Source organism: Sceloporus undulatus, chromosome 3, assembly GCF_019175285.1.
Source record: "Sceloporus undulatus isolate JIND9_A2432 ecotype Alabama chromosome 3, SceUnd_v1.1, whole genome shotgun sequence".
Classification (NCBI taxonomy): domain Eukaryota; kingdom Metazoa; phylum Chordata; class Lepidosauria; order Squamata; family Phrynosomatidae; genus Sceloporus; species Sceloporus undulatus.
Genome location: NC_056524.1, coordinates 65747941 through 65762448, shown reverse-complemented (window position 1 = coordinate 65762448; position 14508 = coordinate 65747941). Strand labels below are relative to the sequence as shown.

At 41.9% G+C, this 14508-nt stretch overlaps 1 protein-coding gene across 6 annotated transcripts in view; it reads right to left on the bottom strand.

Annotated features, from left to right (window-relative positions):
- Positions 1-11010, bottom strand: part of IFNAR2 (interferon alpha and beta receptor subunit 2) — a 34211-nt gene extending 23201 nt beyond the window's left edge. For 2 of the 6 annotated variants that reach the window (XM_042457753.1, XM_042457750.1), the window contains exons 1-2: positions 10817-11010; positions 4782-4881 (exon numbers count right to left, since the gene is read on the bottom strand). Coding sequence is in view for 5 of the 6 variants with exons in the window: in XM_042457750.1 (XP_042313684.1) it covers positions 4782-4824 (43 nt within the window). In the remaining variant the exon portion in view is untranslated. Of the gene's footprint in view, positions 1-1126; positions 1231-3223; positions 3308-4781; positions 4882-10816 lie in introns of those variants that run through there. The other 4 variants (XM_042457749.1, XM_042457751.1, XM_042457747.1 and 1 more) reach the window with 4 other exon arrangements.
- Positions 11011-14508: the final 3498 nt, after the last annotated feature.

Sequence of the window (14508 nt, the reverse complement as noted above, 5' to 3'; positions counted from 1 at the left end):
TTATTTTCTGCTTTCTGATATCCAGTGGTCCTTGGTTAAAGTACCCTCTTAGTGCTGCTTCTCTCATATTCCAAAGAAAAGTGTGAGCACTTAGATTCCAAATCTTGACTAAATCACTGGAGTCATTAACCTTCCTGGAAGGGAGACACTTTCTGCGCTCCACCCTCACACACACCAAAAAAATGCAACAAAAATATGTTCTGGTAGTGTACGGTGAAGCTGTCCTTCACAAAAGTCTCCTCTTCTGTAAACTGAAGCATATGCTACAGAAGAGAACAAGAGATCCACAACCCAGCTGCCAGATGGTTGCATAAACCCTTCCCCAAAAGCTGCTTAGTCTTCTCCATTTTGCTGTTTCCTGTTTTAGCTGATGGAACTACAGCTCCTGCCTTTGAAGAACCATCTCTCATCAGTCGCTGAAAGATGATTAAGCTTGGGAAAGTTACTTTTCAGATGACAACTCCCAGATTCCCCCAACTAGCATGAAATAAGTTGGCTAGGGGATTTTAGGAATTGTAGTCCCAAAAGTAACCTTCTGAAGTTTGGAAAGGCTTATGAAAGAGGAAACCAGAAAACAAACAAACAAAATCCATGCTTTCGGAACTCAACACTTTTGGTCTGACAAAGTATAAATGTATTTTTCTTTATATTATATTCAACCTTTTGTTTTTTGGGACACTGTCTTCATAGTTAAACAAGGTTGCTTGCCTATTGTCTGTATCAAACCATGGAGAGCATGAGTTTAATACAGCATTTTCCTACCAGTTCCCCATAACTAAATATTTTTTTGTAAAGCACAGATTGATTGTTTCAGCATTCCTTTTGGAATAGGAATGATCACAAAACATTGGTGCTGTACATGTCGTTCTGATTTGACCACAACGTTCTTCTTTTTCCTCATTCTTTTGTTAAAATAAAAAGACTATCACAAAATTGTGGTAAGTAGGTTTTGCTAATAGAATTACATAATTGTGAACTGAAAGCTGGATTGCAGCCATATTGAAATTCATGTGTCTTTTGTAAAGTGTAACTGTAGATATGACATATTTGCAATAGTCTCATAGTACTGTCATTTATTGGCACTATTCACTATTATTCTGCCTGAAACAAGCAGCCTAATGCTTACCAGTAGCATCAGCCCTACTAGACTGTATCAGCTTTCTCAAGTCCAATATTTGCCAAATGTAATGGTCTACAATTCTCGTCATCCTCATTCAGGGAAAGATGTTGCTGGAAGTTTTTTCAGAGTACAGTACAAGATAATTAGCTGAATTCATGCTTAGAGGAAACTTATAGAAAAATAATTGGGACTTCAGTTAATCCTGACTAATTCATGATTTCAGACTCTTTCAAGCCTACTAAGTCTGGATTCTACCAAGTGACAGGAACAAGTCCAAAACCAAGCAAAGAACAAAGAAAAAGCCTTTTAAAAATAAGGATTACAGATATCAGTTTTGTACAGCTTTTAAGACAGTTTTTATGCAGTTCATATTTCATTATTATTCTTTATTCACTTCATTTATTCATTTATATTCTGACTTTCTCCCAATAATGGGACTGGATGCAGCTAACAACATATTATTAAAAAAAAAACAACTTCACTTTAAGAATACAATCTTATACTTGAGATCCTATAGCTAGCTATAGAGTTGAGGAATCTGTGACAAGTCATGAAATACTGGCAGCATGACAGACAGACACAGTGGTGCTATTTACTCCCCAAGATGAGTATTGGTATCAGTTTCCAAACTCGTAACTGTACTCTGCTGCAGCAAAACCAATCCAGACTTCTGTGGCATCTTAATGGCTAGCACCTTTATTATAACATGAATTTTTGTAGAGTATAGCTCACTTCATCACTCTTAACTAGGATTTCATACACACACACCCACACACACACACACACACACACACACACCAGCAGCATTGCCAATTTCTGGGGAAATCCCTAGAATCTGGGGAATTTAATTAATTTCTTTCCAGGGATTTTGACAGAATATTCCGGTAAATATTGGGGAATTCTGGGGAGTTTGGATTTTGGTAAAACATTACGGGGAATATCTTCGAGGCTTGTTGGCAACACTGCACACCACACAAAGGGAAAGAGAAAGAGAAAATCACTCTGTCACTAGGTGAGTCAACCAGCACATAAAATGTTATCCTGACTCTAACCTGTGATTAAAGAGTGGAACTTCCCAGAGTTTGCAAGAATGGATTTTTGTGTTTTTTTAAATTTGAACTCCCAGAATCCCCCCAGCCAATATGGGGCAATTCTGGAAGATGTAGTTATAAGAAGTGAAACTTTATTCTAATATATTATCATTCAGTAACCTCTCTTACTGTATTTCCCTATGATGTTTCTGTGATGTACTGTGGTCAGTGGCAAAGTGTTCTAGATGGTTGAAGAGTTTTCTCACTGGATTATGAATACTATAATGGAAGGACTGCAATTCAGTGATATATTGCAGAAGGCCTAGGTGATTCAGTTTAAGCAGAGCTTGGAAAAGTTACTTTTTTGAACTACAGGCCATTCTGGCTGGGAGGTTTTGGGTACTGGAGTCGCAAAATAGGAATTTTGGAAGCTTTTTAAAAAGGTAGCTTCCCATCTTCCTCACAGAATAAATTCAAATTTTCAGATGGGTGAAATCCCCCTTTTCTTTTCCACCTTCATAATGGGATCATTAATGCTAAGAACCATCTTAAGACCATGGTCTTCAGCACATTTAACCAGGCAATAAGAACTGCTGAACTTATTATTTAAGGGTTGCTTTCTGGTAAACATTACATCAGAAAGAATCTCACTGAAATCAGTGGGATTTAAAAGTGCTTAGCTCTGACTCCATGCTTAGCAGGGGGCTACTTCCTTTATGTCAAGACATTCAGATGATTCTATTATAAGTTTATTTATTTATAAAAGCTTTCTTCTTAACAAAGTTGCTCAGGAAGGAATAACTGAACAAACAAGTAGCCAAAACAGTTAAGATCAAAGAGGGACAGATGTAAAGCTTATGAGGCAAAAAGATAGACAAATGAAAAACAGGCCTTCAAAGGCTAAAAAACAAATCACCAAAAGCTTTTGCTCTGTGCACAGAACTTTGACATATGAGTATCCTTACAATGGCAAATAACAGATGATTAATGAATTTTAATAGTATTCTAAAGTGAGAAGGAAGAACTTTTGTCCGTCTAGATATGTGGGCCTATAATATCCATCTTCACCTACCAGCATTGCCAATAGTAAGGAACTGTGGAAATTGCAGTCCAACCCTTTTCTAAGGGATCCATTATCTCTTGCTTCTGATTTAATCTGTTAGTAAATCATAAGTATAAATTCCTCAAGGTGAATATGAAAACTGAACAGAAGAAATGCATGACATAAATGACCACATGTTGAGCTACGAGTCTAATTGATACATTTTTTCCTTTTAAATTCATGCCAAGGTAACTGGGTTGCTCTGAAGCTGAGTGGGCTAAATCTGTCAAGCTCTCAAACATACTTTTGTTCTTATGGTTAATATTAATCAGATGAAATTAATGATCAAATCCTGCTAGAAGGATTAAAAGACAGTGGGGGTAGTCTGGAAAATCAGTATGCAAAGGGATCTAGTAGTACACTTGAAACTAACTGAAAGAAAGAAGCTGGTAGCATGAGCGTTTATAGACTTGAGCCTATTTCCTCAAATGCATAGGGCTTCTGAGGAAGTAAGCTCAAGTTTATGAAAGGTCATGCTACCAGCTTCTTTCCTTCACTTAGTATCAAGGGTGCTACTAGATCTTTTTGTGTACATCCTGCTAGTGATATGCAGTTTATATATGTCTGTGCCTCTTTTTGGACAGGGCTGTGGTTTGAGAACTGGAATAGGACTATGGAGACCAGGGCTCGATTCCCAACTTAGCCATGAAACCCACTGGGTGGCCTTGGGCAAGTTATGTGCTCTCAGCCTCAGGGGAAAGCAATGATAAACCTCATCTGAACAATTCTCACCAAGAGAATCCCATGACAGCATCGCTTTAGGGTAGCCATAAGTCGGAAATTACTTGAAGGAATACAACAAATGTCAAATTTTCTTGCCCTTGCACTCTGTTCCAAAACTCTCCACCACCACAAGGCAGATGATGCTGGTGCTTCTTACTGGTGGGAAGCAGTGAGAGGCAACTCAGACCATGAAGATCCAACTGGTTTAGATTCCCAGGTGAAACAAAAGGAGAGTACATTTGATCCAGGAGTGCCTGCTCAGCCCACCATAGCTGAGTTCATGGCTGAATTGTGTCTGCCTCTCCTCTTCCCACTAGTAGCCAACAGCAGCAGCCTTCTGGGGCTTTTTAGTTCCTGGGGAGGGGGAAGGATATAGAATAACATGGGTAGAGCAGAGCTACCTTCTGAAGTACCATCTCAGCCATTCTGTCATCTCTCCTTCCCACATCTCTAGCACAAGTAACAGCCAAATCTCTATACAAGTCGAAAACCACAGATCAGGTTTCTGACTGGGAACAGGAAATGTTGCAATCCTGTGTTTCTTTTAAAAACAAGATTAAATACATCCTGAGGCATCCGTAAGGAAATATGGACAGGGCAGAATTGCGAGTGTTTAAATAAATGTTCCCCACTTGACTCTCTTTTTGTTTAATAATACTCTGCTTCAAGTGAGCAATTTATTCTTAGAAAGAAGGCAGAAACTAAGTGCCAAAACTATATGGTAAAGGTCTGAACCAGAAACTGAGAACATAAAGTATTATAGGATGAGGCCCCTAAACGTTACATTCTGTCTCAATTTACTCACCAAGTTTGTAGAAATTCTGTAGTCTCATGAAAAGTGCCATCATAGTTTAAAATCACATCCTACTGGTGGTCACATGTTAATGTTACTTCTCCATCTGAAACTAAAAACAATAACACCTTGTTTTCATATCACAATCATCTTCTTCATCTTCATTATCCTCCTGACTGGTTAACATTAAGGCAAAATGTAACTTCAGTGGCATGGCTTCTAAGGAAATATTGAGCGATGTATCTAACTTCCAGAGTTTGGAAAAGTTAATTCTTTTAAAATACATCTCCAAGAATCTCCCAATCTGGCCCTAGGCTGCCTGATCCAATAAATAGAAGAGTCCCCTATGTTCTTTTCAGTCCTACTCCAGATAGTTTGAGTACCTTCTGGAACTGTGTGGTGTGGGAGATAGCAAGTGAGAAAAGGAGAATTTGTAGAAATCATCTCCTCATCCCCCCAAAACATCAGACACCAAATTGTCTACAGTGTGTGTGTATGTGTCCCCGTCCGTCCCAGTCCATCAGTGGAAGGACATAGCTGGATACAACCCATTGTAACCATCAGGCTTGAAGAGTTATTATGTACTACAGCATCTTGATCAAAGGCATCAGCATTTAGCTGTCTAGTCCATTTCCTTCTTGAGCATAGAGTAAAGGTGTTGGGTAAAAAATTTTCTGGAGCTATATTCTTCTGTGGAAAATCTTCCATACCAGATACCTATCTACCTACTTATTCACCTATCTATCTGCATTTATCCAGGGCTGTTGTACTTACAATGTTCAATTAGCTGTACTGAATCAGATTTTTCTCAGCTTGAAATAGAACTAAAAAGTAATGGGTGAACAAAGCTCATACCATCTTAACTGAGAACAGCAAAAATTTAGGCATGTAACACTAGCATCATCATTTTTTCCTTTCTTCTGTATGATTTTTAACATCTTTCCCTGATGAAGAAGCCAGTTAAACTTCAAATGATGCAGTGGCATCATTACAGGAGTGCAAGGATGCAGACTGCAACAGGTGACACCTCAGAGGAGACGTGACCCCTGGTTCAGTCCTCCTCTCACTGTGGTGTGTGCCTGTGCATGCTGGTGCTGTCGGGCACCCACCCCTTCTTTTCTGCTGCCCTGGCTCTTTGCAAGAGGAGGAAGCCAAGGCAGCAGAGTAGGAGGGGCAGCACACAACACTTGCATCCCCTCTTACTGCCTCACTTGCCTGGTTGTCTGGCCACCCCCTGGGCAATGGGGGAGCAGCCAAGTGAGGCAACAGAAGAGGAGCATGGAGTGGGTAGGATGCTGATGCTGCCACCGCCCAGCAGCCCTTTCTGGGTCTGACTGGGTGGCATGCAGTAAGGTGAGAGAGGAAGGAGGAGGGGAGAAGCAAGCATGCCCCAAATGGCTACTCCACTGCCCTGGCTTTCCTAGCACGCCACGACCCCAATCTGGCCTTTCCAGGACACAAAAAGGAGTTGCAAAAAGCAGCTCCTTTTTGTACCCTGGAAAGGATGCCATAGCTGTGACGGACGGTGCAGCTAAACAGCACTCCTTCGGCACTGCATCGTATGGACACAGTGCTGGAGGAGTGCTGGTGCAGATTTAATTTAATTTAAAACCATTAGGGAGAGCCAGGAGCTTGCTTGGAAAGGAAACATAGGGCTGGTACAGACAGGCCCGTTGTGATGCCCTCATCACGTGCTAGGGTTGCCTTGGGGCAGAGCACCCACATGTCCGGGAAAGCAGCCAAAGGGCTGATAAGGCAGCTAGTTCTCAAACAAACAACCCCCTCCCAGCACAGCAAAGTCAGTGTAAACTACACAGTCCTAGAGAGTTGCAGTAGCTTTACCAAAAGGGATTACCAAGAGAATTGTCAGACGGTCCGAGGTTCAGGGTAACAGATAGGCAGGTCGATGAAGCAGTCCAAGGTCAAGGTTTCCGGGTATTCAAGACAAGAAGCCAAGGAGCCAGAGACAGAGTCTTTCCCCTAAAAGAGTCAGATATCCACTGGCAAAGAACCACACATGCTCCAGGTGCTTAAGAAGGCAAGGAGCTGGCCTTCAGCTGTGCCTGATTACGAAGACGCTTCTGATAAAGCCTCCGAGATCTTCGAAGGCCCTCTCTTTCTGCTCGACGCTCATTGAAGGTAGGCACACTGCCCAGATCCTCCTCCATGTCCACAGCCTCGGCACCAGGCAAACTTGACTGCTGAACCTCTGGAGGGGCCATAGACTCTGCTCCAGCAGAACTAGGGCCAGCCTCTGGCTCCTCCATTACAGGTTCAAGCCCCTGGGGCTCTGGCTCCTCCATTATAGGTTCAGATCCCAGAGGCTCTAGCTCATCCTCTGAGTCCTCCAAGCCATCTTCCAGGCTGGGCATGACACCACATGCCCCTCAACCCTATCATGTGACGAGGGCATCACTATGGTGGCACCCTATATACATGGGTGTCGCAATTGTTACGCAAGCACCGCACAGCACTTGCATAACCAGTGCGCCACAGTGCGCAAGTGGCGCACTTGTAAAAAGAACCCACTTTTTGTGGCTTCTTTTTCCTTCGCAGGGAAGCCGAGTGGTTTAGTGGCTGTGGCTTCCCTACGGAGGAAAAACAGGCACCGGACAATCCCTTTTTGGGCAGTATGTACCAAACCATAGTTTATTTTTGCTGCAGCGTCTCCAGAGGAAAAAGCATCCAATTTCTGGAGCCCAGATCCCAAAGTGAACCAATCTTTTATAGTACTTTGAACAAAGAAAACTACAAATTACATTCATTGGTTACATATAAATTAAACGTATACACCCCCTTTACATTCACTGGATGCTCAAACATATGTCTAACATGCATTTTTCTATCCCTAGTGGGTATCCAGCAATCAAACTATTATCTATATGTTTTCTTTTATTGTCTCCAAACTGTCTCTGCAGTACTTCCTTTATTTGGATTAGCAACTGGAAGCAGGAACCATTTCAGGGTTGTTGCATTCCAGAGCAAAGGATTTGACCCGACCTTATGTCCACAACCCTTGCCCTCAATACATTTCAGTACTATAATTCTCTACTCTTGAGCATAGTAAAAATTTCAATTTTAAGCTATCCACTTCAGCACCATGATGGCGTGTGCCGTGTGGCATGGCGCATGACATCATGGTGCCCTGGGGGCAGAGTCAGGGCATGTGTCATCTGGATACGACACCCTGTCTCCATCCCCAGGCCGGCCAAAAGCGCCATTCTGAAGAGCCCCATAAAAGCCTAACCTTTTATTCTAGTTTAAAGCATTTGCAAACACTTTCAAAATGGGCCAAACATACAACTAATGCCTACATACCAAACACAGACAGACACATAGCAAGTCATAACTGGAGCATCAAGGGTATGTACCCTTGATGCTGTACCTACATGGGGTCTTCCTACCAATTAAAAGATAAGTGGCAAAAAAACTATCTCTGTCCTCTACAATGGTCCAAGTCAGAACAGTTTTCATTTATTTTTACTATATGCACACAGAAAAACACTTCTCTCAGAATGCAATCAAATGCAAATTTTCAAGGGAGGAAATCACATGAAAAAAAGGGAACCTTAGTTTTAAATAAACATGCTTACAACTCCACTACAAATGGGATTCAGACAAAGCAAGTTGCAGTGCAGTCTCACTGTGAAAAACTCAGCACTGAAAAATCTAATCCATTGTAAAATTATTGAGTAAAAATAACATCTAATAGCAGAGTCATCTTCTATCAGTATGCCAATGAACAGAGGCGCAAAGTGCGAAGGGAAACCTCTGTTGTTGTTATGTGCCTTGGACACCCTCTTCTTGGGTTTTCTTAGCAAGATTTGTTCAGAGGTTTGCCATTGCTCCCTCTTAGTCATGGCATGACTTGCCCAAGGTCACCCAGTGGGTTTCCATGGTGTAACAGAATCCTACTAGGATCTGGAGCCTAGTATTCCCCCTTATATGAACTATGTTCTTGTTGTGTACATTCAAGCTGTTTCCAACTTATGGCGACCCTTCTGAGGAGGTTTGCCATTACTTTCCCCTGAGGCTGAGAGTATGTTACTTATATGAACTATGTCTTGGGGTTTTTTTAACAATGGCCTAACTTTTTACTTTGATGGTAGCTTAGAATAAATCTAGATTTCCCTCTTTTCACTTTGTCCTTCTTTTATTTCCTTTTAATTTTGTTGTCTTGGTGAAGCATGAACTCAGCTACAGCGTATACTTGAGAATACTAGAATACTTTCATGACTGGCAGCTATTGCAGTGGCGTCACTAGGGCTGGTGTCATCTGATGTGGTAACTCATGGTGTCACCCCCCCCCCATTGACCTCCTTCCATTTCCCACCATACAGAATCCTTAGTAATGCTTTTTTGCGCTAATGTTGTAAATTGTAATTCCCATATACTGCTGAATGTAATGTTAATAGTTGTGACATAAACAACTAGCAAAACTAAAATCATACCTTCAAATTACAATATCATATGCACAATCTAAATGCCTTTACATATGCTGAAGATCTGGTTAAAAGGTGATATTTTTAAAGAATTTTTTAAAATAATAAAATTTTTAATTTTTTTCAAAAGTTTAATTTTTAAAACAAATTCAATTTTTTTAAATTTGAATTTTTTTTTAAAAAATGGGGCCTCTCCTTTCACCTCCCACTGAGCTTCACCCCACTTCCACCATCTCTTAAAGCATTTTAAAGGGGAGCAGATGAATGCCACAGCCCATTTCTGCTGAAAGCTAGGTGTTTGAGCAGTGGCGTCACCCCCTCTTAAGGTGTCACCTGGTGCAGACCACACCCCTCGCACTCCTTTTGTAATGCTACCATTACTGTGATACATTTTGACAAACTGATGTACAAAGAATCCATTTTCATATATGTGTGTGCGTGCGTGTGTGTGTGTATAATGTGACTGTATATAGAGGAGCATGCTGGGACTCAGGTTTCACTCTCCTCTCTCGCTCTCTGTCCCACCTGACAAGTACAAGCACATTGAGCTTTTTAAGATAATAAAGTTTGTGGACCATCAACAGCACATGGGACTTCGTTTCCTTTATCTCTTCCACTGTGAATATGTGCTTTCTGGGATTTTTGTTCTGTTCAAGGCTGGCAATATGCAGACTGCCTTCATGGAATATTATTCAGTTGTTGAACATCATTCAATGGCAGAATGTACACATGTTGGCACTGATGCATTGGTGTGCATGTAGCTGACACTGAATAATAGGTTGTCTGATTGTCCACATTTTTTTCATTCCTTAGCCCCACACCCCTCAGAATTGAACCCCTGTGTATAGGAGAAGCTGTATCTCTAGATACTAACACTAACACTAATAATACAGAAAATATGCAGGGGTAGCTGTGTTGGCCATTTAGAAAATTCAAACAAAAATCCACCAAACAGTGATATCTTTATTGACCAACCGAAATGCACGACATACTTGTTGCAAGCTTTAGAAGCTCCACTGGCTTCTTCCTCAGGTAAGGTGTCACAAACCAAACAGGGGGAAAAACTGGGAGATGTTAGTAAAATGCCTGCGTTTTGTTGTTTCTGTCCTTAGTTAAAATGATATCGGGAGGGTAAATTTTGCCGGCAATGCAGGCATTTTACTAACATCTCCAAATCTTTTTTCTCCTGTTTAGTTTGTGACATCTTGCCTGAGGAAGAAGCCGGTGGAGCTTCGAAAGCTTGTAACAAGTATGTTGTGCATGTTTGGTTGGTCAATAAAAGTATCAATGTTTGGTGAGTTTTATTAATAACACAGCTGTCAGTTTTCAAGTGCATCAGAAGCAAGCCTTTCTTTGTCTGCATCCACACTGGAGACATAACCCGGTTTGGCACTGCTTTAACTCTTTGTCTCACTCTTTGCTATGGAAATTCCATAGCCTTGAGCCAGAAACAGTTAAAGTGGTGCCAAACAGGGTTATGTCTCCAGTGCAGATGGAGCCTCTGTTTCCAGGAGAGCCCCCAGCCAGGGAAGGCTTTTTTGGCTCTGACTTCTGGATAGCACCCTGCCTTCTCTCTGTTCCTGCCCAGCCCTGCCTGTGCCTTACCTGGGAGTGGCTTTGCTGGGTGGCTGCTCCCCTGCATTGCCAGCCTTGCTCACCGGAGGACAGGATCCAAGCCCCCGGGGCCTTCCTCTGGCTCAGGGAGGCTCCGAGTCTGACATGGCTCCAGCAGCAGAAGGCTGTTTTCGAAAGCGAAGGCAAAGAGGCCTAGGCTGGGGAAGGAGGGGAGAGGGAGGCAGGCTTGGCATCCGCTGCCGGGGAGGGCGAAGGAGAGGGGGGCTGCCTCTTCCTGCCTCAGCCTGCTGTTATGTAAGAGCTTTAGAGGCCTGGCTCACAGGAAGAAAAGCCATTCAGTGGAGATGTGGGGCTGGAGAAGAGGAGGGCTGAGGATCCCATGGATAGCCAAAAGGACAAAGCAATGGGCCCTGGAGCAGATCAAGCCTGGCTTCTCCCTGGAAGCCATGATGATCAATTTCAGTTTGTGGACCCAGCACAACAATCTAAGATGCACAGACAACACCATTCTGCTGGCTGAAAACATCACAGACTTGGAACAACTACTCAAAAGTGCAAAGGCAGGCCTATTGTTGAACATTAAGAAACAAACATGATGGCCACAGAAAACTTACACCAAGTGCAAAGGCAGCGACCGCACGCCTTGCAACCCTACATGGTGGCAGCATAATAATGGTGGTGCCCTGTATACATGGGTGCCGCCATTGGTACATAAGTGCCATGTGGCATCTGTACATTGCCACATGGTGCTTACCGGAAAACTCTGCTTGTACAGTACATAACATATGAACTACACTTATCCCTCTACATTGGCAGCTTTGACTTTTGCAGATTTGATTATTCACGGATTTTATTAATATGTTCTCTCTAGGAATATCTAGGTCCTCCAATGCAACTCTCTGGTCAAAAGTCGCACTGAAGGACCTAGAGATCCCTAAAGAGAACACTCCACTAGGCATTTGTAGCTCCTCCAGCGCAAGTCTACGGTGAATGCCTGGCAGATGTTGACCACAGAATTGCCCTGGAGGACCTAGAGATTTCTAGAGAGATGTTCTCTCAGGTAAAAACATAGTGCTTTTGTTATTTGCAGGTTTTCCACATTCACAGGGGTCGTGTGCGCCTCACCCCAGCAAATGTGGAGGAACATGTGTATTGAGTTTGTGGCACTCTCCAACCCCTAGTCACAACTGAATAGTGGCATCACAGAGAGGGAGAGAGAAAGTAAAAAGAGGGGGTGTAGAAGGACAAAAACATATATGAACTATTGAGTTTGTGGCACTCCCCAATAAAAATAGATTACCTTTCCCACTTTGGACTGAATAGTGACATCCGGGGGGGGGGAGGAAGAAGGAAAATGAGGGGGGTGAAGAAGGAGCAAAACACATAGGAACGAGTTTGTGGCATTCACCAGTCCCTAATCACAGTTTACCTTTCGTTCTTTGAACTGATTAGTGGCATCACACACAAAAGAAGATCAGGGGTTGCATCCACACTGGAGAGATAACCTGATTTGGCACCGCTTTAACTGCTCTGGCTCAAGGCTATGGAATTCTGGGAGTTGGAGTTTGTTGTGTGGCCCAGAGCAGCCTTCTGTAGCATGCAGAACTTTTAAGTTACATTTGGCCATGTAGGATCTTAGCTACAGAATGAACCATAAAAAACCTGTGTACATCATAGTTTTTCTTGAGGCAGAGATATCTATGGACACCCATTATTATTGCAAGTTCCTTGTAAAAGCATCGTCATATCAGAGATGGTATGTTTCCCTCCCCAAACCAATATGGCACACAATAGGGATCTATAGCACATATCCTCATGGACATTTGGCATTTTCAATTGGAACTCTCCCTCAACTCCCATCAAATTACATATATCACCAGAGACTGCTCTGTCATGTGTCTGGTGTTTCACAGTGCCAAAGTAACACAAGAACAAGGTTTGAGGCCCAGAACTTTCATAGGTTGTACCATGAAAATTCGTCCTCTCCCTCCACAAATAGGGCACAAAATATAGTACATATCCTCATGGATATTTGGTATTATTGATAGGAATTGTCTCTCAGCTACCATCAAATCACATATATCTCCACTGATTGCCAAAGAACCACAAAAACAAAGTCCAAGGCACATCATTTCATAGAATCTCAGTTTAAACATACCAGTGTGGTACTGTATAGTGATTAGTGTATTGGACTTGGGGAGAATCTGATCCTCGCTTAATCATGAAACTCACTAGCTGATCTTAGGCCTGTTTCTCAGTTTGTTCAAAGGGCTGCTGTGAGGAAGAGAGCCATATATCCTATTTTAAGCTCATTGGGAGAAAGATAGGATATAAATGTAGCATTAATGACAATGCTGTCTTACTAGCATACTGTAATGTATGCATTCTCAGGTTAGTTGTGTCCCTTTATAGTCATCTTTGCATTAATTAGCCAATGTAAGACATTTTCATCGAATTCGTGATTTTTTTTCACAAGTCAGCTGGTTCAAAATTTAGAACCTGACCCTATGCAGAGTGACAGATACTGAAACACATTAATTTGAAAATAGTTGAGTGTGTTTTATCAGCTCAGGTTGTACATCTGCATGAAAATGAAAGTTTTTTTTACCAAATATGTTATGCATTTGTGCTTCCAGATGTGTGTGTCCTCATTTGTTCACACACCCATTATTATCTGCTTTTGAATTCACAATAATATTTGTTATGAGCTGAATAGTACATGCCATTTAGCAGAACCTAATTCATTTAAGTATGTATTCCTCCTGTATTTCATCTTAAAAGTCTGATTATGCAGACTTACAAGTCAGTGCTTCCCTTTCCCCTCCTGTTCCCCTTCCCCTTTATAATGTCTTGCTTGATGAACAGATGTTAAGATTTCAAAAGAAAGGCGGCCCACAAAGAGCCCTCCTTCCAATCCATCTGCCTTGGTCCAGGCCTCAGAGGGAGAGAAGAACCACTGGACCTCATCCCCTTTCCCTCCACCATTCCCTTCTCTTTTTGTTTCGTGTCTTTTAGATTGTAAGCCTGAGGGCAGGGAACTGTCTGATTAAAAATAATAATTGTAAGCCGCCCTGAGAGCCATTAGGGCTGAAGGGCGGGATATAAATGCCTAAATAAATAAATAAATAAATAAATAAAATATTTGGCTTGATCTGTGGATTTTGCAGCAACTCTAAGCTGAAATTCAAGAACTTTTACATTTCTTTAACACAGATCTCATCCAAAAGTTTATGTATCCTGTTGAGAATTAAGTAATGATAATAATTTCATGCAGCAGCAAAGTAACTTCCATCTACCTGCATTGATATCCCTTGAGCCTCTCTTAACTGACAAAAGAATAAACATCTGAGACAATGTGTAGACCTGTGACTTTTTGTCACTTTTCTTCTCCTGTTTGAAGAAGACAGTGAAGCTTTGAAAGCTTGCATGGTGTATTTTGGGCTTTCTAATCAGCCCAATAAAAGTATCACTGTTTTGTGGATTTTGTTGTCTTCAGATAAACTAGAACAGTGGTGGCAAATGCGCCTGCCTATCTAACTTTGAGAAATAGTGTCATCTGGTGGTCTGCTGTATCACATAGGACAATACTAAACAGGTGTTTCTATAAAGTATTAGACCAGCCGGAGAAAGCTTTTGGTCTGAGAGATAACCAGCCTATTTGAGTAAACAGAAGGGAGGGGCATTTTGCAGTTTCTGGTGCGGTTTTCATTTCGCCAAATAGT